General features: G+C 38.7%; 1 protein-coding gene across 4 annotated transcripts in view; it reads left to right on the top strand.

The window, feature by feature from the left end:
- PATJ (PATJ crumbs cell polarity complex component) overlaps nucleotides 1-24,111 on the top strand; it is a 366,822-nt gene that overhangs the window by 239,694 nt on the left and 103,017 nt on the right. For all 4 annotated transcript variants that reach the window (XM_058717189.1, XM_058717188.1, XM_058717187.1 and 1 more), the window contains exons 29-30: nucleotides 2,289-2,380; nucleotides 18,501-18,573. In XM_058717189.1, coding sequence (XP_058573172.1) covers nucleotides 2,289-2,380; nucleotides 18,501-18,573 — 165 coding nt within the window. The remainder of the gene's footprint in view (nucleotides 1-2,288; nucleotides 2,381-18,500; nucleotides 18,574-24,111) is intronic.

The following is a 24,111-nucleotide window of genomic DNA, read 5'->3' as shown; positions in this document are numbered from 1 at the left end:
GTCAGGCTCTGGGCTGATGGCTCGGAGCCTGGAGCCTGTTTCCGACTCGGTGTCTCCCTCTCTCTCTGCCCCTCCCCCGTTCATGCTCTGTCTCTCTCTCTGTCCCAAAAATAAATAAAAAACGTTGAAAAAAAAAATTTAAAAAAAAAAAAAAAAAAAAAAAAAAAAAAAAAAGATCCTTATTTGTTGTTCATTGTAAATGGAAGAGATTGAGAAATACGGTTTGCAAAAAAAAGTGATCATGGCAGACATACTATTTTGTAACCAGGTTAGTACAGTTGGACATTTCCTATGTCATTATTCTTTTAAACATGACTCTATCATTACATGACTTAACCATTTTTTCCCCCTTATAATGAGTTAGGCAGTACAATGTAAATATAAGAAAAATAAAACTATGAAAACATTAGGAGAAAACCTATAATTTAAACGGTGGGCACTTCAATACACACACACATACACACACACACATACATATACATTTTTTTAGAACAGCAAAATTGAGAGGAAGGTACAGAGATTTCCCATATGTCCCTTTTAGACTACCAACATCCCTCTCCAGAGTGGTACATGTGTTATTGTTGATGTACCTGCATTGACACATCATCATCTCCCAGTCCATAGTTTATATTGGGGTTCACTCTTGGTGGTGTACATTCTGTAGGATTGGACAAATGTATAATGGTATGTGTCCATCATTATAGTATCATACAGAGGATGGACACATTTTTAAATACATGTTATTAAAGAAGATAAAAACCTTAACAGAAAAGATGAGTAATTTTGAACACCCCCAAAATAATTTTTGGTATTAAGATTATTATAAATGAAGTCGGTTAAGAGTCCAGCTCTTGATTTCAGCTCAGGTCATGATCTCACAGTTCATGTGCTGATAACGCAGAGCCTGCTTGGGGTTCTCCCCCTCTCTCTCTCTCTCTCTCTCTGCCCCTCCCCTCTCACTTGCATGTGTGCTCTCTCAAAATAAATAAGTAAACATTAAAAAAAGATGATTATAAATAAAATTTAAAGGCATTATCTCATGTAATTCTCACAACAGTTTTATGAAGCAGGTGCTTAAATTCCTTTTAAAGAAGAGGAAACTGAGGCACAGAGAAATAGTGTGGAGATCAGTGGGTTTCTGGGAGGTTATCTTGGTGAAGAATAAAAGCTGATAGAATGAGGGACATAGTGAGAAGGTAGTTCCAGTTTAGTCTCTGCAACAGACTTTGATGTACATCCCCACGTTACCACTTCAAGATGATGGATGAGCTTCATTTCAGACAGCTCCCTCCTCTGTTCATTTCCATACACTTTCTCATTATAACTGCTATTGTAAAAACCTTTTCCAGGTATGTCTTCGAACACAAAATTTCAGAGACCTCAAGGACAGACCAATGCTAATTACAAAAAACTGAAATCCCTATTTTCTATTCCTTATATAGTATATTGTACTGTCTCTTAAATAGACAGTTTCAAGGCCTCCGTTAAATTGGGACAGTATAGATCATTAACTAGTTATTAAAGAGACAAGAGGAGAAAAGCCAAAAATGTGTGAGCTATTATCAATTGGATGAAATAAAAGATTGATTACGACTATCATCATAGTTTATCACTGGAAAAATCTGGAGTAAAAAAATTTAGAATGTCAATGTTTTTAGAGCGTATTTAGGCGAACTCAATCAAGTTGAAATTCCACCATATCTTGGATAAGAGCAGATGGCTCATTGATTGTGTATAGTAAAATGTTTCCATGCGATTGATCTAAAATTTGATTTAAAATGGGGATAGAATATTTACCTCCTCTGGAGTAACAAAATTTATGCTATGTAATAACCTTTACACATTTACAGAATCGTGTTTAATGGGCCCTCCAGAGGTCTGGTGGATACCACAGTTTAGTCTGTTTTCTACATTTTTTAGAAATCTGGAAAGGCTGTAGGAAATATATCTGTCATAAAGTTTTTACATTTAGCTCAACTACTGCTCTCTTGAAGTTTAGCAAAAGGTTCAAGGGCTATATGCGCTTTATTAACTGCATTCAAAACTGAATTTAAGAGATTTTAATAGCTATTTGGAATTAGTATTTTAATCCATACTACAAACAATATTAAGATTTTTTAGCATTAAAGAGCCCTACATGGATCCACTTAAAAATGAATGGACTTCATTGTTTAATTCCAAGTATATACACATATATCTGTATAAATGTATAAATATATACATGTATATTTTTATACAAACCAAACATATTGCATTTTTACAAGTGCACTTTATTTTTTCCCCATTAGATAAACAATCAGATCCTGTATGGAAGAAGCCACCAAAATGCATCTGCCATTATTAAGACTGCCCCATCAAAAGTCAAGCTGGTTTTCATCAGGTAAGATACGCACACACACACATACATCTGGTTTTCTAAAATTAATATCTCTTAAAAAATAAAATCTAAGATTTCTTCTGGAGGTGTTATTATTTTCTAAGACTATATTTTATCTTTGGTTTGTCTAACAAAATCACCATATCCTAAAAATAGATTTTCCTTTTTTAACTGTCACTTTAAGGAACATTTGGATTGTTTCAATTATGAGGCTTTCTTGTTATTTACATTTCATATGATAGAACTAGTAGATGAGGCTAGTATTTGTATTTTGGTTTTTAAATTTTCTTCCTTTCCTGGAGCTGGTTATCCTCTCTATAAATATAATAGAGTCTTCTAACTTCCCTTCCTCCTGTCACCATCATGTGGTACATTTGCTGACTCATTAATGTCTTCATCAAAGAATAGGCAGGAAAATAGAACCCAGAAACATTTTAGGAGCTTCATATTAAGAGTGCTGGTGTGGGGTGCCTGGGTAGCTCTCAGTTAAGCCTCCAACTCTTGATATTGACTCAGGTCATAATCTCACATTTTATGAGATCGAGTCCTACATCGGGCTCTGTGCTGACAGCATGGAGCCTGCTTGGGGCGCGTTCTCTCTCTCTCTCTCTCTCTCTCTCTCTCTGCCCCACCCACACTCATGGTCTCACTGTCTCTCTTTTTGAACTTAAAAAATGTATATATCAAATGCTGGTGAGAAATCCCGAGGGGAGCAGATGTGAACTCTCCTGTCTAGAGTCATGTGGTGTGTTTGGGGTTCCACATTTTCCCATACCCTGCGTACTACCTGACTGAGTCCTTTTGGCATAAGTAAGTCAGAATTCGGAATTCTCGTTGGTGGTATTTACTGTTGCCTCATCAGCAATGGAATGTTTGATTCCTTTTATTGGATCAAAATGACTGATAAATCAGAATTATCACTCAGTGATGCAGCTAACCCTGTATGTTAACTGTCACTCTGTTTCTTTTCCTTCTGGGCCTCAGGTATCCTCTATAAAATGGGAATAATAAAGCACCTACCTCATTCACTGTGACATGTCAAAAATCTGAAATGTTGAACACTTTCTCGCGTAAAGACTGAAAGAGTGTTAAATGGCATTCTATGACATTGATGATCATTATTCCTCTTCCTACTATTACTAGTTATTTGTCAGTAAGAGCTATGCATTCCTAGGGACCACTGGGATTAAAGGGTAGTTTTATTCCCAGATATGGACACTAATGTAGGTGATTGAAATATTCCTACCCATGCCATCACTTCAGCCTCACAGGGTGTTATTGCTGTTTTGCTCCTGGAGAGATCATACATTGGTACCCTTTTCTCCCACTCAGCGGCACTTCTGGGTTTCCAGGTTTGAGTCTTGCTTCTGAAGGGTGAATCCTTTCTCCTTCTCTTCTGTCTTTGTGTGTTACGCCAGCCTTCCTCTGGCTCACTCACCTTGAAGTCTTATGTGAGGTACCAGTCTCCTTTTTGGGTTTCTCTGCCCTTCCTGTTGCCAGAGGTTACAAAATTGGAGTTAGAGGCTGAAAACATGAACAGGCCTGAGGAAAGGTCAGCCGCTCAGAGATGAAGGTGTCCATCGACAGACATCCACGTAGGCTTGACCGCTTTGCGGAGAGTCATGCGAGGATGCCACAAGCAGGCACACACAGCCCTCACGGGTGTCTGCACTTAGTGCTCAGCACATGTTGACCAACTACTGCAACTATTATGGTTATTAACATCGCTGTCACCTCTTCACCGTCTGTGGGGCTTTTATCACCCATTCTGGGTCATCCCACTTTAAAGAGAGCAAAAAGATAATTGAATAGGATCCAGAGGAAACCATCTAATGCAATTAAGTAGTTGGGAAATAGAATCCTCCTCTTTCAAAAAAGAAAGGTTACATGATTTGAAATTGTTTAGAAGATAGAAGAGAAAGCTGAGGAGGATTTTAATCATAGTAATAAAGCCCCAGTAATTTAGTGTGTGATGATTTCAATTTTGATTGTTCAGAGGAGATCAGAATCAAAGAAATGATTTGTTCAGTGAATTAATGGTGTAAGCATGATTGAGGATGTCACGGAATACTTATTTACTGGAAGGGATTTTAAGCAATTTGGAAGTATCAACGTACGTTCAAAACATGCAATCTAATTATGAACCTTTCTTAAATTATAGTGCCTAGCACATTGTCGACATTCGAAAAGCTTTATTGAATAAGTTTCCTTGCAGCTCCCTCTAAGCAATTCCAGATTACTTATTCTCCAAAGGTAACAATCATAGTAAGTTAGTTTGGCTGATTTTGTGAATTTAAAGATAACAGAAAAAAAGATACATATAGATCAATTTATTATTTTACAAAATAATTTCTTTCTCATACTTAAGTCCCTCTCTTCAGTACTTTCCCAAATAATCTAAGTTGGGGGAAGTTCCTCTATCTTTCTGAACAGAGAGAAAAAAGATGTAGGTGTGATTCTGAATAATCTATTGTCCTATCCACTTTGAGACTGTAAAGGAAAATTAGTTTAAATTGAATCAAGACAGATGTATGCACTGCTGACGACCTTTTGTTTGAGTCAATAGATATGTATTTGATAATTTGTGTGCCAACATTTTATTAATTAATGCTGCCATTTCCATAAGAGAAGGAACTATTCATCTAACAGACAGGTCTTACCTAAAGTGACGAATTCTTTTCTAAAGCAAGCGTGAATGATAAGTGATAAAAAGAGGAATCCCTGATTCACCTGGTCTGGGCTTGAAACCCAGCTCTAGAATACCCCAAGTATATGAGTTTGGTCAGTTTCCTGATCTGCAGTATGTAGATAATATAGCTGGCTTATAGATTTTTCTAATGTCTTAATATATATAAATTGCCTGGCAATATGGGCTCAGCAATGTTTGTTGCTATGGTGATGAAGATGATGATGGTGACAGAAAAAGGGGAGGAAGTAAGAGGAAAAAAAGAAGTTAGGGATAAAGGAAGAGGAGGAAAAGATTTGCCACTCCTTCATATATATTTTGTATCATTCCAGAATCTGGAATATTTATTTTGAGTGAAGCATATTCACAATTTAAGAATTTTAATTAACATCATAATGATAAAACACTTAGAAGAGATAGCTATATAACTATATATATATAGCTATCATTATATAAAACTTTTTTTTTGGTGGGGGGACAATGTGTGCACGAGTGGAAGAGAGGAACGGAGGGAGGGAGGGAGAGAGATTCTTAAGCAGGCCCCATGCTCAACGTGGAGCCCAACATGGGGCTTGATCCCACAACCCTGGGATCATGTCCTGAGCCAAAATCAAGCGTAGGACACTCAACCAACTAAGCCACCCAGGCTATATAAAACCCCTATATAAAACCATTTCTGATAAAGGTTAGAATAAGAGACAAGGACACAGCCTGCCTAAAACATCTCTTTTAGTCCTGTGTCTGCTGCTGCTTCTCCCCTTATTCTCCCTTTTTTATTTTATTTTTTTAAGTAGCTCAACGCCTAGTGGGACTTGAACTCACGGCCCTGACATCAAGAGCATTAAGAGTTGCATGCTCCACTAACTGAGCCAGGCAGGCACTCCTTCCTCCTTTGAAATGACGACCTGATATTCTAACAGGGAGTAGAGTACCATTTAATGAAAGAATGTATAAAGAGAAATCTAATTAATGTGAATTAATCCCCATGTCAATAAAATATAATAGATTTACTGAGGTGAATAATATCAGATAGTGTCAGAATATAAAACACTTAAAGAAATAAAAAAATATATGTTATTGCTCATCCACTGCATATGTCACCAGTGGGGGTAAAATGGTGGACTGGTGTCCTATTTAAATATGGTAACCTGTGCATTTTAGATGCTGCTCAACCTATCATCCTCTCTCCTTCAGGCTGATTATCTAGTTCATCACTCAATTAGATACATTTTTCTTTTTTTTTAACATTTATTATTGAGAGACAGAGACAGACAGAGCATGAACATGGGAGGGGCAGACAGAGAACAGAGAGAGGATGAACATGAACAGAGAGAGGATGAACATGAACAGAGAGAGGGGGAGACACAGAATCCGAAGCAGGCTCCAGGCTCTGAGCTGTCAGCACAGAGCAAACCGCAAGATCATGACCTGAGTGGAAGTCGGACACTTAACTGACTGAGCCACCCAGGCGCCCCACATTTTTCAACCTCTGCCTATAGGTTACCTCCTTTAGACTATTGGTACAAGAACCCTTGTTGTGCCTATTTGGGAACCAAATCTTAAAGCAGTTAAATACTGATTTGCTATCGATTCAGGAAGTTAGCACTTAAAGCACCTCAGCACAACAGGTGCAATTATACTTTTAAGCTGCCTAACTTATGCTATATAATGTTACTTTAAAAACTTATGCGTATAAATTGTATTCCTTTATAGGTAGTGCTTCTATTTGGTAATATTGCCTTCCTTAGTTTAAATTATTGATTCTCTGTGCATTTCCATTATAGAGAAATTTTTGGCTTGTATGCCTCAGCAACTTTTTTCCAAATTTATTGACAATTGAGATAAAAATGGGAACTAGCCACAGATTTCAGAGTATGATTAGCAGTAATCACAGAAAGCTGTTAAAATATGCTGCAGGCAACATTTTAATTAACTAGGGCCTTTAGTCTATAGTGATACACATTTGTGTGATCACATCCTTGTCGTATTCTTTTAACACTTGTATTTATTCATATACTAATTGACCTTTAATTCACAAGAGGCCTGTGAGTCATTAGTGACATTAGCAAGTTGCTGCTGCTATGTATACATGACTTACATAATCACTCTTCCTTCCCTTTTTGCCCCCAAATTAGATTTTGGACAATCTGGTAATCATGTACTTGTGCCTATGACGCACAGGAACTCTGGTATACTAAATTATTCCACAATGGATAGTCCAGATGCACTTTACAATCTCGAATTCTTATTATGTACCACACATTTCAGTTCTGTGGGTTTTCCTATTTGACATTATCCCCTCTACACAAGCACTATAACTTAAGTACAGGAGGAGAGCTATATTAATACAAGAAAGAATGAATTGCTGTATTTGGCAGTGCAGGGATCCGAGGAGATTAATGATCTTGCCTGGAGCTCTTGTCATACCTTCCCCCACTAGTGAAAATTAAATGTCATGTATAACAACTCACTCTCCATTACTTAATTACATGTGGAAAATGTGTACTGTTATAAAAACTCCTGGGGCTAGGGGAGGCCAAGTGAAACTGAACCCCATGGAAAGATTTAGTGCTGGCTGTCAAGTCCTACTGACTCAGAGTGGACTCACCGTGGGAGCTACCATACAGTATCGATTGAGCATATGTCTTGTTTTTGTCACTAAAAATATAGGGTGGCCCGTTATCCTCTGGCCATATCCCGAAAAGATGATATTGACTTGAAATTAATGTGAATGTCACAGTCATCTGTGGGAGAAGTCCATCTGAAGAAGTGAATTAAATGCCTGTTTTTAAAATCCTTGCTATGCTCTTTGTATCTAAATAAGAAGGAAAAAAGATCGTGGGAATAAGCATGAGTTTAACTTTCATAAAGAACTATTCATGCATTTATTCAACAAGTATTTGCAGGGTACCTACTTGTCCTGGGGCTGCGGAGTCCGTGATACAAAGACTACAATCTCTACCTTAAAGGAGGAGGCAGAGAATAAGCAGTGTGATACCTCATCCAGTGATAAAGGTACTGGGTACTTTATGTATAGGAAACACAGTTAACCTAAATTTTGGAGCCTTTGGGAGAGTATTACAGAGAAAGATGCTGAAGCTCAAACCTGAAGGATAAGTAAGCAAAGCTATAGTGTGTCCAGAAACCCAAAGGTTTCTGAGATTGGATATTATACCCAATGTACCTGACCATTTACTTCTACAAGAAAAGCAGTCGTTGAAAGTATCATTGGATGAGCTGTGTACATCAGCTGCTTTGAAATCTGTGAGGAAGCATACTTCCAACTCTCATGGACCATTAAAGAATGTAATGCCCCTTTTCAAGTACACAATAAAATATCATCCATGAGATATGTGACAAGATTTGAGGAAGAGGCCTGTCGTTAGCATTGAGTTCTTTCTAGGACTTGCAGGAGGAAGGAAGATAGAGACACTCTTCAGTTTCAAAGCTCTTCTGTGTTTAGTTGGACCATATGGTAGACCCATGTGAGTCTCTCAAGTGCTCTGCAATGCAGACTCTTTCTTAATTTCTTTGATACTTGTTTATTGTACTCTCCATATTAAAGAGTAATTTTAATTATTTATTACTTTTATTTTGTAAGTAGAATTTATAAGCCTTTTAGTTCAAGAACAAGGTGGAATTGGAGTGTTTTGTGTTTTGATCTTTTCTCAAGACATTGGATGTTATGCATCCAAATAAGAAGCGTTGTTCCCTTTGACCTACTATGGTAACCGTGGGAAGTTATACACTTAATTCAGTTACGATTCCATTGGGTGGATTCCAGTTCTGGAATCATCTTGAAAGCCTATGGCATATTCTTTTGAATATCCACAGAAGCCATAAGTTTTCCTTTTTTTTGGAGGTAATTGTAGCTAGTCAATCTGAAGTGACCCAAAATTTTGCCATTTTGGGGCCATTCGTGAATCAGGTGAATTCAGTATATTAGATAAAGTGTTGCTATCAAACTTTCTTGCATGACTTATAAAGCATCTTTGAAAATCATTTTTATTTCAGGGTGCCTGGGCGGCTCAGTCAGTTAAGCATCTGACTTCGGCTCAGGTCATGATCTAACAGCTTGTGAGTTCGAGCCCCGCATCGGGCTGTGGGCTGACAGCTCAGAGCCTGGAGCCTGCTTCGGATTCTGTGTCTCCCTCTTGCTGCCCCTCCCCCACTCATACTCTGTCTCTGTCAAGAATAAACAATAAAACATTTAAAAAAAGAAAAAAGTAGGAGGGGGAATGGGCTAAATGGGTAAGGGGCATTAAAGAATCCACTCCTGAAATCATTTGGATGTAGATTTAAAAAATAAAAAATAAATAATATATATATATATATATATATACATATATATATATATATATATATAAAAGAAAAAAATCATTTTTATCTCATTATTTTATTTCAAGAAATTGGTAATTTCTTCTTTTCTTTGCTACTCCCCATCCTTAACATGGTACCAGCTTGGGAAAATTATGACTATATTTGTTTGATTTCGTTTAGCACTCAAACACCTAATTGTACCTGGTTTTCTAATCATGTTTGGGAAGTTTCTCTTTCCTTTTTTTTTTTTTTTTTTTTTTTTGGCTGGTCAGTACTTCTCCTTTCCTTGTAGAATATCTGTTTCCTTAGATAGACTTTCTTTTTTTTTTAAAAAAATTTTTTTTTTTCAACGTTTTTTATTTATTTTTGGGACAGAGAGAGACAGAGCATGAACGGGGGAGGGGCAGAGAGAGAGGGAGACACAGAATCAGAAACAGGCTCCAGGCTCCGAGCCATCGGCCCAGAGCCTGACGCGGGGCTCGAACTCACGGACCGCGAGATCGTGACCTGGCTGAAGTCGGACGCTTAACCGACTGCGCCACCCAGGCGCCCCGATAGACTTTCTTTTTGAAACACGCACACCCACACAATACGTGTACTATGGTGGAACAGTAAAAACAGTACAGCTAGATGCCTCTCTTTCTCTGTGTAAGCTGAAGGGGCCCTGTCTTTCACTTCTGAGATGTGGCCCAGGGTTGGTCATGTGACCTAAACTTAGGCAATATGATACCTTTGCTTAGAATAGGAAGCACTCACATTACGTGAGTGATTTTATATAAATGATGTTTATTCATGAAACCACAGGGCCTTAATAGGAGGTTCCTGCTATGACATCATTCTGTTTTCCTGCTTCCTTGTCCTCTGGAGGCCTCTTAGTTCCTGTATGTTCCAAATCTAATCATGTAGCCTGCTTGTGTTTTGTGAGATCCCTGTATCCCTTTAATAAATTCCCTTTTGCTTTAGTTGGTCCAAATTCATTTCTCTTGCTTGTTGCCAAAGAATCCTAATGAATGAGAAGGGTAATAAAAGTCAGCTATCTGAACAAATCACCAGCAGCCGGAGTGAGATGGTTTCTTCTGCACATTTTCTGGTCACCCACAGGCTTTTACCCTTGGTTCTGACAAATTTTTATCCTTCAGACTTCTTCAGCAAATCACAAGACCTCTGAGCAGGTCTCCACTGCGTATCTCCAGTATGACATATTTCCATTGCCAAACCATTCACTGGCTCTTGAAATGAGATTGGATTGCCATGATTATCTCAGAGGAATTAGGCAGGATTTATCCTGCGTTTTTACCTGCGGTGGAAGAAGTCACCTTTCCCCAGCACATGGCCTTTTAGTGAGGGCTGGATATCTGAACACCATTAAGGCTTTGCCAGCCAGGATAAAGAGACAAATGGCTGAGAGTATCTACTATGTTATCCTTCAGAAAGAACCTCTCTGAGAAACATATTAGGCTAAATCATCCCATCCATCCAGTCCTAAGCTCTCTACATCAACCCTCCCACCAACCTGCACTGCCAGATACTTTATGAGCTACCTTTTCCTCTGCACAACTGGCAACAGTTATTTAGAACTTGCCTGGGGCCATGTTTGTGAAATGTGGGTCTGGATGCTGAGTTACTCCCAGCAGCCCTCATTACTGACATTGTTTGGAATGCCAAGTAAATAAAGTTCATAATTCTACTGTCATTGGTCATTTATTTCAGATTCAGCATATTGCTATTTGGGAGGTTTCTTACAATTGGAAATTGTAAACTATTCAGTCTATTCATAGAGTTTGAAACCTCTCTTGGAATCTTTACAGAAAGGAGTTTTGCTCCCACTGAAATATAATGATGTGCTTTGTTTTATATGTGACTTCTGGTTCATTTATATTGAGCTTTCCTAGCCAAATGTTAATTCAGTGTCGTGTCCCAATTAATAAAGCAAATGTAGAGTTTATTTTTCCTGTCCTCAAGTGTCTCCCATCACTATATTTAGTACAATCAGAAAATAACATTTAGGCCTGTTTAGCTGTGTTCCTGTATCACTCATTTATTCAACTCTGTGTGTGTATTTAAACACTGGGCTAGGCACTAGATGGCAGTTGTAATCATTTTAGAATAGATTTTAAAAAATGAAATCTGCCTACTCAGCTATCCTGGCTGAATTCAGGCACAAAACTTCTGTTTTTCATATAGTGCTGTTTTGTTGGTATAAAATAAGATCCTACGGGTTTAGTGAAAGTGAATTTCCAAGTGGCAGAACCACAGCAGTCTGGAGACGATGATTTTGTTTTTAATGTTTTTTATTTATTTTTGGGAGACAGAACACAAACAGGGGAGGGACAGAGAGAGAGGGAGACACAGAATCCGAAGCAGGCTCCAGGTTCTGAGCCGTCAGTCAACACAAAGCCCGACGTGGGGCTTGAATTCACGAACCGTGAGATCATGACCTGACCTGAAGTCGGACGCTCAACCAACTGAGCCACCCAGGCACCCCGACCATAATGATTTTTAAGTGACATTCTAAGTAATTCAAATATATTCTCTGCACACTTTGTTGTTCTTGTGTCTTGCTTAATTGTTTTAAATTGTAGTAAAATATGTATGACATAAAGTCCACCATCTTAACCATTTTTAAGCGTACGGTTCAGTGGCAATGAGTACGTTACACTGCTGTGCAGCTGTCACCACTACCTATCTGCAGAAGTCTTTATATCTTGTAAAACTAAAAATCTGTACCTGGTAAAAAGTAACTCCCCATTCTCCCTCCCCTCCCCTGCAGCCTCTGGCAACTACCATTCTACTTTCTGCTTCTGTATTTAAGTATACTGGGTAGGGGTGCCTAGTGGTGGCCCAGTCGGTTAAGCATCCGACTTTGGCTCAGGTCATGATCTCACAGTTGATGAATTAGAGCCCTGCATTGGGCTCTGTGCTGACAGCTCAGAGCCTGGAACTTGTTTTGGGCTCTGTGTCTCCCTCTCTTTCTGCCCCCATCCCCCCACCTTGTGTGCACGCACTCTCTCCCAAAAATAAATAAACATTAAAAAAATTTTTAAAAATAAAGAATAAACTACAAGGGCCCAAAATAGGTGCAAAAAAAAAAAAAAAGTACAAGGCAGCATGTTCCATCTCAACATGTATTTCCATGATTACCAAGTACTTGGTTCAAGTACCGGCTCAACTTTAAAGAAGGAAAGTACAAGCCAGAGGATTTAGGAACAGTTCTAATTATGGTCGCGGAAGAATATTGAGGGAATTACACTGTGCTGTATTTTTTACCATGCTACATGCACTATCAAACACGATGAGTATTTTAAAGCATTTTATAGTCATTATATCTGTACAAAGACTAGGTAATGAAGACATGACGCTCAGAACTTAAGTACAAAAAGTTGATAGAGTGAGCAAACTCAGAACCTTTCATGCTTCTTGCCCTAAGGAAAATTATGAAATAGCTTTAAGAGTAAATTGTGACCTAGTAGAACTTTTCCCTAAGGTGAGTCTAGGACTATTGGCTTGGGTATGTAAGAGAAGACATATGTGGCTCTGGGGCAGGTTGTTAAAATGGGAAACACTGTAGTGTAGTAGTTAAAAGAGTGGGTTTTGAGGCCAGACTGCCAGGTTTCAACCTTGGCTGTACTATTCATTTGCTTTGTGAGTTTGGTCAGGTTGCTTACCCTCTGTGTTAAATGAAGAAAATCATTGTAATTACCACATAGGGCTGTTAATGCAAGTTAAATGAGTTAATCCATGAAAGACATTTAGAACAGTGATATATGGGTATGTTTCTGGTGACCATATTTTCCAAATCAAAGAATTGTGCTCTGTACTAGTTTTCTCTTGCTGTGTAACAAATCACCGCCAATTTAATAGCTTAAAACAGCACCTATTTATTAGCTCACAGTTCTGTAGATCAGATGTCTGGCACAGCATGGCTGTGTATCACAAGGCAGAAATCAAAGTGTTGTCCGTTCTAAGTTCTTGTCTGAAATCTTGGAAAAAATTCAACTTCCAAGTTCACTCTAGTTGATGTCTTGTATGCCCTTGCTGGTTCTCAAATGAGGACTACTCTCAGCTCCTAGAGACCATTCATATTCTTTACCACATGGCCTCCCCCATCCTCAAACTGGCAATGGCACTTTTTTTTTTTTTAGGTTTTATTTATTTATTTTGGGAGAGACAAAGATAGCACGAGTGGGAAAGTGACAGAGAGAGAGAGAGAGAGAGAGAGAGAGAGACAGAGAATCCCAAGCAGGCTCCACATTCTTAGCGTGGAGCCAGATGCAGGGCTCGACCCCATGAAACTGAGACCATGACCTGAGCCAAAACCAAGAGTCCAATGCTTAACTTAACCTACTGAGCCACCCAGGCATCCTCCAGCAATGATATTTCTAATCTCTGACGTCCTGTCTCTGACCTCCAAGCATTCTTTAGGATTCCTGTGAAATAACTACTAATTTAGGAGATCAGGGCATTGGAGCTCTGGGGAGTGACATCTCCAGATTTAAAAGGCCGGTATGATTGGGTCAGGCTCCACTTGATCATCTTTCTTTGTATTCTAGTCAGCTGTGCTGTTTAATATTACTTAATCATGGAAGTGAAATTGATCCTATGCAGTATGTAAACCAGACGGCAACAATCTTGGGAACCTTTTTAGAATTCTAACTAACACAACTACCAATGAGTGTATTTTTGTAACAAAATAGAATTGAAATCAGGATCTAGAATGTATATTTGTGATAAATATAAGTATATTCTACAAGAAACTGAATTGGGGGTGTTCCTAGAAACTGGAGAAGAACTAAATTGACAGTCCCTGTATAGTTAATTCCATTATTGTAATTGTCCATTTACTTATATAGCTATATTCCTTACTAATGGCTAATACCATCAAAGGCAGAAATGATGTTTTCTTCATCTTTGTACCCCTAGTATAAATATTTGTTAAATAAACTAAATGTATTCAAAACAAAATCAGAGCTATATTATTGAGTTTACTCTAATTAGTAAATGCTAGCCAGCTTAAATTAAATGAGAATGCAGGGGGTGCCTGGGTGGCTCTGATGGTTAAGCATCAGACTCCTGGCTTCAGCTCAGTGCATGATTTCATGATTCATGAGATTGAAGCCCGCATCAAGCTCTATGCTGAGAACACAGAGCCTGCTTGGGATTCTCTCTCTCCCTCTCTCTCTCTCTGCCCCTTCCTATCCCTCTCCCCCACCCCACCCCTCTCTCTCAAAATAAATAAACATTTTAAAAAAATAAAGGAGAATGCATTGTAAGAATACAAGGATGTCTCGGGGGCTCTTAAGAAGGGGCTTTACATCTAAGACTGAAGAAATCAGGATGACTCCAGAGATGTCAGAAGCGATTTCTCAACCCCCTCTTTAGCCTTGAGCACTTCATTTGTTATTATCTAGCTACTACATTCCTGATCTCTGTGTCTGTCCTAAATTTTGAGTCCCTGGGAAAGAATCTGATTGGCTCAAACTGAGACAGGTGTTTTCTCCCTCCATCCACTAAGGTTGAGGCAGGCTGTCATTGTTACACAATGTAGACATTGCTACTCTGGCCCATTCAGGGAATTACTGTGAGCTAGGCAGACACCCCAAGAAATGTCCCTTAATGTGGCAAGTACTGATAGCTGCCTGGCTAGAGGCAGTACACTATCATTAACTCACTGAAGCAGCTTGAAAAACACAGGGCATAGTTTTGATAGTTCTGTTTCCATGTCTTTTTCCTGCCTTGTTAAGATCACCTTTATTCAACAGACGTTTATAGTACCCCTACTCTGTCAGGTACCCTCCTACAAGCTGGAGGGATGCAAAAAGATAAGATCCCATCCCTGGGCTTCAAGGGGGAGAGAGGACAGCACAGGTAATTTTAATAGAGCATGAAAAATACAGTGATACAGACATATACATACAGGGTTCTGTACTCTGGAAAAGTATTCTCACTCTTACCCATGGTAGCACTCCATTATCTCTCTCAACAGCTGTTGACGATAATTATGAAAATACCAATAAGCAATTACAATTTCTGATTGTGTCCTGTATGGGGCGCCTGGGCCTAAGAAACTTACATTAATTATATTGGAAAGGAAAGGTAAATTATAAAGCAAATAGATTTTATTCCTTGTGAGAATCACAAGAGAGGAGAAGAGTCAAAGGGTCCCCAGAAGTCATTCAGGCTGACTGCTTGTTTGAAGTGTGAATGCCTTCTGTCCTTTGGCTTCCCTCTTCCTACTCATTTCTCTTGAAAATTGTCAGGTCTTTGCTTACTTGACGTGGAGGTGTGTGAACACTCCCTGGTAAGTGGATTATAAAGGATTATGAACTATAACTTTTTAAAGCACTTTTTTCTCTCCATTGAGAGTAATTGTAGTGTTCTATTTTGTGAAGTTTAAAAAAATTAATATAGAATTTAAAGGCCATTAAAGTCATACTCATTTGGAGAAAATCATTAAATTATGAAGGGATAACTTGGCTGATTTGAAGTAACTTGGTCCAGGTAATCATGACTTCTCAATAAGAATTTATGTGCAGCCATATTTTTAATGCCGGTAACCTTTGAAAGAAGTATGAAAAGCCATCTGCTTAATTACTGCCAAATGTACTCTGCCCCGTGAGTTCTGAGTCTGGAGCAGACGTGTCCTGTTGGCTTTCAGCTCTAAGCTAGAGCTGAGTTCTATTGTGTTATTCAGTGGAGGAAAATGAATGTGAAAGGGAATTACCTCTTTGAAATGCTGTTACTTATCCAGAGGTAACTGATTGCTTCTTCTGTGTATGAGCAAACTGCTGAGGAATGGATTGTACTCCCTGAAAAACAATAGCCATCTCTTAATGTAATAGTGCATGCTCAAGGCATCTGTGATGCGGTCAGAAAAACTAGATACATTCTTCATATGCTGTGTCACTTTATGGTTCTAGTTTTTCTCCCTCTTGCTTTGGTTTGACTCATATGCTAGATAATCCAAGAACCTTAGAAGGTTAGAATAAGGAATGGTACCTAGACTTCATCTCTTTATTTATATATACTCTGCCTATTTCCACATAAAATTTACATCAGCCTAGACTTCTTGCAGTTCAGTTCACTTAACAACTCTGTTAAGTACAGACTGTTTGCCAGGCACTGTTTGCCCTAGTTAATGTAAGAGAGAGTAGGAAGGACATGGTTCCTGTCCTCGGAGTGCTTACCATCTAGAAGCACATGTTTATGCAGATCAGTTAGGTAAATTATGAAAGACAAGAACTACAATTATTGTATAGGGTGCCATATGCATATAGTGGAGGTCCTAGAAGGCTTATTTGAGGAAATGATGTTTATGGTCAGCTAGGAAAAAGAAGTAAGAATATAAATCAGACGAAGGATTTGGGCAATGGCTGAGCAGAGCGGAAGAGAATAGGGCTAGCTAGTACCCTGAGGTGGATGGAGCTTGGCTCAGCTGAGAAATGGGAAGAAAGCTCATGTAACTAGACTAGAGCCAAGTGAGCCAGGAAAAGAGAGAACAAGCCAGAGATGGGGGCTGAGACAGATTGCTCAAGGCCTTACAGCCTCCCTAACAATTGTGGACTTGATCCTAAGTATAATAAGCCATAGGTGTATTTTAAGCAGGGGATAGAAATATAATCAGATTTATGTATTAGAACCATAATAACGCTGCTGGGTGAAGAATAGACTGGAGAAATAGGATGCTCTTAACGTTAACTCTGGTAAGAAATGATAATAGTGGAAAGACTCAAGATACATTTTGAAGGTAGAAGGCTTCTTGATTGAATATACAGCTGAGGGGTTAGAGGTTTCAAGAATGACTCCCCAGTTCCTGGTTGAACACTGGGGCAGACCTTGTTGATATTTACTCAAGTGAGGAGGATTGATCATGGAACCCTCTGGTGACTAGTGGGATAAAGAGATATATTTTATTTGAGATGTTTGTAAGACATCTGGTGGAAATATAAAGTAAGAGTTAGATATGCAGATATTAAGCTCAGAAAAAGACCTGGGCTAACCATATGAATTTGGAAGACATCAATATAGAGATAGTCTTTTAACATAAGGGAATAATTCACTTAATTGAGGTTATTGAACTCACACTGGAGAAGGATGGGTGGATTAGAAATTTAATAAAGAAAGACAATTCAGGTAAATGCAGTGATATGATTAAAGCACCAAAGCAGGAATGGCATGGACCAATGTATTTTTCCTATTGGTGAGAAGTAAAAAATACATTGGGTTTGGATTTTGAATGCCATACCAAGTCAGGTAGTGGCTATCCTGGATATACTGATCATATGGAGAGAGATCCGTGAACAGTCTTAGATCTTTACGTACCAGGAAGAAGCATTTTTGTGATCTTCCTTGGTTTATGTTGTGAAACCTAAAGTCAAACTTCACATAAATCTTGAGATAATTATTACTGGTTATGCATCATGAATGAATAGTAAAGGTTAAATCTCCCACGAAATCACCACCTATCATTTGCTGGTAATGTCATGGAAATGGGCCCAAATAATCAGAACTGGTATTCTAGGAGTTGTTCTGTACCTGTGACCCTGGTGATGAAGTTTTAGCTCCCACCTTCTCTGCTCCCATTAGGATGAGGAGGAGTGGGATTGACCCACATTTGTCTGGATCTCTGCTCTCCCCATCCATCACTCCTCCTCACAGTGCCCACCCATGCAGGGCCTGTCATACACATCCCATCGACCTTCATTTGGCATAACAAAGTTAGAAGCCAAGTGAGGGAGCCGGGAACCTTTCCAGTTCAAAGAACAAAATGGTCTGGACATTAATGGGCCTAGAGTTTACACACGGCCATTCAAAAAACTTACACTCGACAGTGCTGAAAGAGTTGATGTCTTTCCAAAATGATCCTGACTTAGTAAGCAGGATCTAGCTAACCCCTAACATCATCATTTTCTGTCACTAATAATCACATCTTACTGTCCCTGGGGTAATACATCCCTTTTTGTGCTTAATAGGTTTGCATGCTTAAAACCAGTATACATCTGTACATATTTTTTATTCTAAGGTGCTGTGTATGCATTTTCAACAAAGGAAATGGTTGTGTCTTGAGCCAGAAACTTAGCATTTGGTGTGTACTGATTCTGCCTATTTTCCCATCCACAGAAATGAAGATGCAGTCAATCAGATGGCCGTTGCTCCGTTTCCATTACCATCAAGTTACCCATCTTCTGTTGAGGTAAAATGGCTCCTAATGAGCTTGCCGTGACTTAGATGGATCTGTCATGATTATTTTTTCCAATTCTAGCATTTTTGATTGTCAGTACCTGGTATTCAAAATTCACGGAATGTGCTAAATAGGAAATTTCCCTAATTAGAAAGTATTTGAGGTATGATTATAAAGTAATATCAAAGACATTAGATCTTAACATATAAGTATTGCTTTCCTCAAAGTTCCTTCAAGTTCTTCTAGATCTATAATTTGTCCTAACAGAGCATTTCAAAATTTATTGGAAAAATGATTTTTTTTGAGTTTTTATTTAAATTCCAGCTAGTTAGGGGCGCCTGGGTGGCTCAGTCGGTTGAGCGTCCGACTTCGGCTCAGGTCACGATCTCACGGTCCGTGAGTTCGAGCCCCGCGTCGGGCTCTGGGCTGATGGCTCAGAGCCTGGAGCCTGCTTCCGATTCTGTGTCTCCCTCTCTCTGCCCCTCCCCTGTTCATGCTCTGTCTCTCTCTGTCTCAAAAATAAATAAACGTTAAAAAAAAAATTTTTTTTAAATAAATTCCAGCTAGTTAACATACAGTGTAGTGTTAGTGTCACGTGTACAAGTTAGTGATTCAACACTTCCATACCACACCAGCCACTCATCACAAGTGCCCTCCTTAATCCCCATCACCTGTCCTCCATCCTCACACCCCCTCCCCTCTGGTAGCTGTCAGTACCTCTTTCTTTATGTTTTTGAAATACTTTAATACCTATGATCAGAAGTATCTTTAAATAACTAATCTGTTAATGGAGAAATTACTAGTACAAAATTGCCATCACATTGATCTGCTGATCTGCTTCTAGAAGTAGACAGATAGATGTACATTAGATAGCTAACTAGCTACATAATCAAGTGTCTCCTCAGCTGAGGGAATATTACATTCTCTGTATATTTTTTTTTTTATTTTTTAATTCCAAAAAGAAAAAAAATACTTATTGTAACTAGTCAAACCATACAGAGTTACTAGAAGAAAAAGTTAATTTTCCTTTCCCTACCTCCCCAAGGAAGTTAATATTTACTGTTTAGTATCTTTCCATATTTTCTCCTTTTCTTCTACCACAAAAATAAACAGCTATATGTGAGTAGTGTCTCTTTTAGTAAAAACCTGATTGTACAGTACACATTCTTTTCATTCAGCCAGCATTCGAGGAGTGCATATTATGCATCAAATGGTCTTAGGTGTTAGAGACATAGGTGTGAATAAAAGAGAAGGCTCCTTGCTGTGGTTCAGCTTACATTCTAATAAGGAAATTAATGAATAAATACACCAAGAGAATTATCAACAGTGGTCTGTGACTTGGAGAGAATTAAAATAAGGCAAGTAGCTTGTGATCCAAAGTAACACTTTGGTTAGTGTCAGGGTAGTCCTCTTGGACAGGGGAAATGTAAATGAGGTCAAAATGATAAGAAGGAGCCAAACACAAAGATAAAGGGGGAGAGCTTTCTTTGCAGAGGGAACAGAAATAACTCTCAAGTGAGAATGAGCTGGAGCATTTGAGGGATATGGCTGGAGGCGTATTGGGAGCCTGGAGACTGGTATGGGGCAAGAGCTTTGTGAGTCAGAGTGAGAAGTTTGGGTTTTATCCTATGTGGGCTGGAAGCCACTGCAGGGTTCGTGATGGGGGAATGAAATGACTTGATGTACAGTTCACGGGGTAGAGAATGGACTACGGGAAAGTAAAAGTAATATGCCAAAAGACATCAGACACCGTGAGACCTGATTGCAGTTAGATGCAGACGGTGGTTTGGTATTGGAGGCAAAGAAAAGTGAGTGGATTTTTGGTGTTTTAGATGGTGAATCAGACTCGATTGATTAAATGTGGAAGCTGAGGAGAACGAGAGACTCATGAACAAACCTAGATTTTTGGCTTGACCAAGAAGGTGGGTGGTGGTGCCTTTTATTAGTCTCTTGAAGAATAGCTGCTCTTCAGCAGAGAAGTGGAAATTAAGAGGTTGATTTTAGGTAGGTTACATCTGAAATGCATAGTATACATGCTTCTGGTATAGATTCTATTCATTAAAAAAATTATTTTTTTGCTTAGTATCATGGCCGTATTTTGGTATACTCTATTATTTCCAACTGACAGATGTCCAGATGATTTTCCAAGGCTTGGCCAGTAAAAGGATACCAAAATAAACATTGTGAGTGTGTATGTGTGAGAGAGAGAATTATTAGGTAATGGTGCCTTTATTTCTATAGCATAGATTTCCCCCAGTGTACATTTGCTGAGTCATAAGCTGTATAATATGTTCAAAATCTTTACTTATATTGACCAATTTCTATCATAAAAGATTGTATTGATAGGTATTGACTCTCTACCAATTGCCATGTAGCCAAAGCTTGCCAGCAATGGGTATTTTCACTCTAAGACCTAAGGCAGTTAGCATGTTGGTAGAAAGGAAGGACCCCAGAGCCATACTCTTCAGTTCAAATCCTAGTGTAACTATTCTAGACACCTGGCCTTGGATAGTTAGAGCACCTCTTCTGTCCTCCCTTTATTTCTATGTAGGGAGGTAACAATAGTTTCGCCTCATAGGATTGTTAGGATTAAATAAGACATATATATCTTGTGCCTGACACACAATAGCTACTCAATAAATGCTAGTACTTAATTCCTAATATTTTCATCTTTACAGAACGCCATATAAATCTTTTGGAGGGAGTGGGGGGGAATAAGGGAAATCATATTTTAGAATAATTTTTTTTCCTATAGTATTGTTAGTTATGAATGTTCCCATCAAAATATCCCCTTGAGGGCACCTGGTGAGTGGCTCAGTCAGTTAAGGCATCTGATTCCTGATTTCGGCTCAGGTCATCTCACAGTTGGTGAGATCAAGCCCTGCATGGGACACAGAGCCCACTTGGGATTCTCTCTCTCCCTCTCTCTCTCTGCCCCCTTCCCTGCTCATGTTCTCTCCCTCTCTCTTTCTTTCTCTTCTTCTCTCTCTCTCTCCCTCCCTCCCTCCCAAAATAAATAAATAAACTTTTAAAAAATCGCTTTGGAACTGAATTTTAAGGGGATGATCGAATCTTGAGTCTACTGTGTCAAACACTGTCTTAAAGGCCTTCAAAATGTGATCTCCTATCCCACTTACATCCAGTCCTCTGAGAGACAGCATTATTATTTCTACATTACAGAAGAAGAGGGTGGGGTCTGGAGAGGCTAAATACTATTACTACCAAACATTCATAGACTTGTAAAGAGCTAAGGAAGTTATATATATATAAAAATACACATCCCCCCCCCCACACACACACAGCATTTAGTACAGCTCATGGTGCAGAGTAAATGCTCAATTAATGTAAACTGTTTATTCAAATATTTTAAGTATATTTAACTCAATTTTAAGTATATTATACAAATTAGCTATGCTTTTCATTTTCTTAACTGTGCTAACCACAGAAATGGCTCTAATCATTTAGTCACCAGTAAAAAATACATTTTATTATATTATAATTGAATATATGAATTGAATTATAAAGAGGGGTTTTTTTAGTTTTTCTGTAGACTGTTGGCCTCCAAAAACTGCCACCAAATGGTGAGTGATAGCCCTGCTCCGGGTGGCCAGTAAAGTCTAGAGGTGTCTCTGCTCTCCTGCCCACTTCCTTACCCCTTCCCTCTCGATTTTGTGACCCTGTCACTATGCATTTTCCCCTCCTCAGCTGTTTTTAGTAAGTACTCAAGCATGACTCATGTGACATGTTGCTGAAAGCGCTCGCTCATTTAAATCATCACCAAACAGGGGCGCCTGGGTGGCTCAGTCGGTTAAGCGTCCGACTTTGGCTCAGGTCATGATCTCACGGTCCGTGAGTTCGAGCCCCGCGTCAGGCTCTGTGCTGACAGCTCAGAGCCTGGAGCCTGTTTCAGATTCTGTGTCTCCCTTTCTCTCTGCCCCTCCCCTGTTCATGCTCTGTCTCTCTCTGTCACAAAAATAAATAAACGTTAAAAAAAAATTTTTTTAAATCATCACCAAACAGATGAAATATAACCTTATCATTAGTAAGTTGGACCTGATAATAGTTAGCATAGTGAACAGCACTATTATTATACACTAATGGGATCTTATATTCATTCCTTTAGTGAGAAAATATTTATTCAGCCCTTATTGTGTGTCAGATACTGTTTTAGACACCAAGGATATAGCAGAGAACAAAATCCCTTCATGCAGTTGTGTGCCGGCATAGTGAACAAGAGTGCTAAAAAACATTGGACAAGAAGTCTGAAGATGTCGGTTCTTGTGGATTCTTTAACAAGACGGCCTTGTTAAAGTAGTTTCTCAGAGTCTTGTTTTTTCGGTAAAAGCCACACTCATAACCTTCCTCATCTGTGTCAGCAGGTAGTTATGAGGATCAAGCACTAAATGTAGGTAAAACTACTTGATAATCCATGCAGCTCATACATATATATAAGGGACTATTAGCATTTCTGCTATACTCTTGGTAATTGTAATACTGGGGCAGCTGTATGGTACAGTGATTAAGAACATAAGCTTGGAATTCAGACACATCCGAGTCCTAATCTTTGTTCTGTCATTTACTAGCAGAGTGAACTTGAGCCAGTTAAACACTATAAACTTCCATTTCCTCACATTTAAAGGGGGGATTGATAATAATAATTAATTCTATGGATTTGTTGGAAGAATTGAATGTTTATAAAATACTTAGCATTATTCTTGGCAAACAGTAAGAACTCATTACAGTTGTGATTCTACTTCTATTGTTACAGCCCTAAAGCAAAAGTCCCAGCTTCGAGCATCTTCCATTTTCAACAGGTGCATACAACACAGGGTTTATTTTCTTACTATATTACTGTATTTGTTCTCTTGGTCAGAATTCTTTTATAACTCTTGCCTAGCAGATCTTTGTTTCAGAGTCTTGTTTCAAAGTTGGAATTAAGGCTTTGTATTTACCTCCCCAACTTCTGCTAATGAGCCTTCCTTTCTCATTAATGCATAGTAAAGCACTAGACCCTCTCCATGTATCTGTTCATGCCACCCACCCACCCCCCACCCCCACACACACACATATCTTGGTCTCTCCAACACTTATGTCTTTATTCCTATTGTTTCTTCCATCTGGGTTGACTCTCCACTTCCTCCTTACTAATTCACAACCAATAATTTCTTGAAGGATTGCTTTTTGAAAGACTCCTCCAGGGGCACCTGGGTGGCTCAGTTGGTTAAGTGTCTGACTCTTGATCTCAGTTCAGGTCTTGATCTCAAGGTTGTGAGTTCAAGTCCCATGTTGGGATTCTGTGCTAGGCATGAAGCCTACTTAAAACACACACACACACACACACACACACACACACACACACACAGAAAACAGAACTTCAAGTTTTCTATTATTCAAAATGAATAAAATAATGCATAGCACCTGGAATATAATAAGTGTTGAAATGTGAGATATTATGACTAACTTCATCTCACATCATTCCCTTCAGTAATCTTAACTCCCTTCATAGTTAAGTAATATTCATAGTTCATTTAAAAAGTAAAAATTGTCCTT

The sequence above is a fragment of the Neofelis nebulosa genome, chromosome 2 (genome assembly GCF_028018385.1).
Source record: "Neofelis nebulosa isolate mNeoNeb1 chromosome 2, mNeoNeb1.pri, whole genome shotgun sequence".
In the NCBI taxonomy this organism is placed as follows: Eukaryota; Metazoa; Chordata; class Mammalia; order Carnivora; family Felidae; genus Neofelis; species Neofelis nebulosa.
The sequence above is the reverse complement of the archived record's forward strand: the minus strand, read 5'-3'. Positions and strand labels throughout refer to the sequence as shown.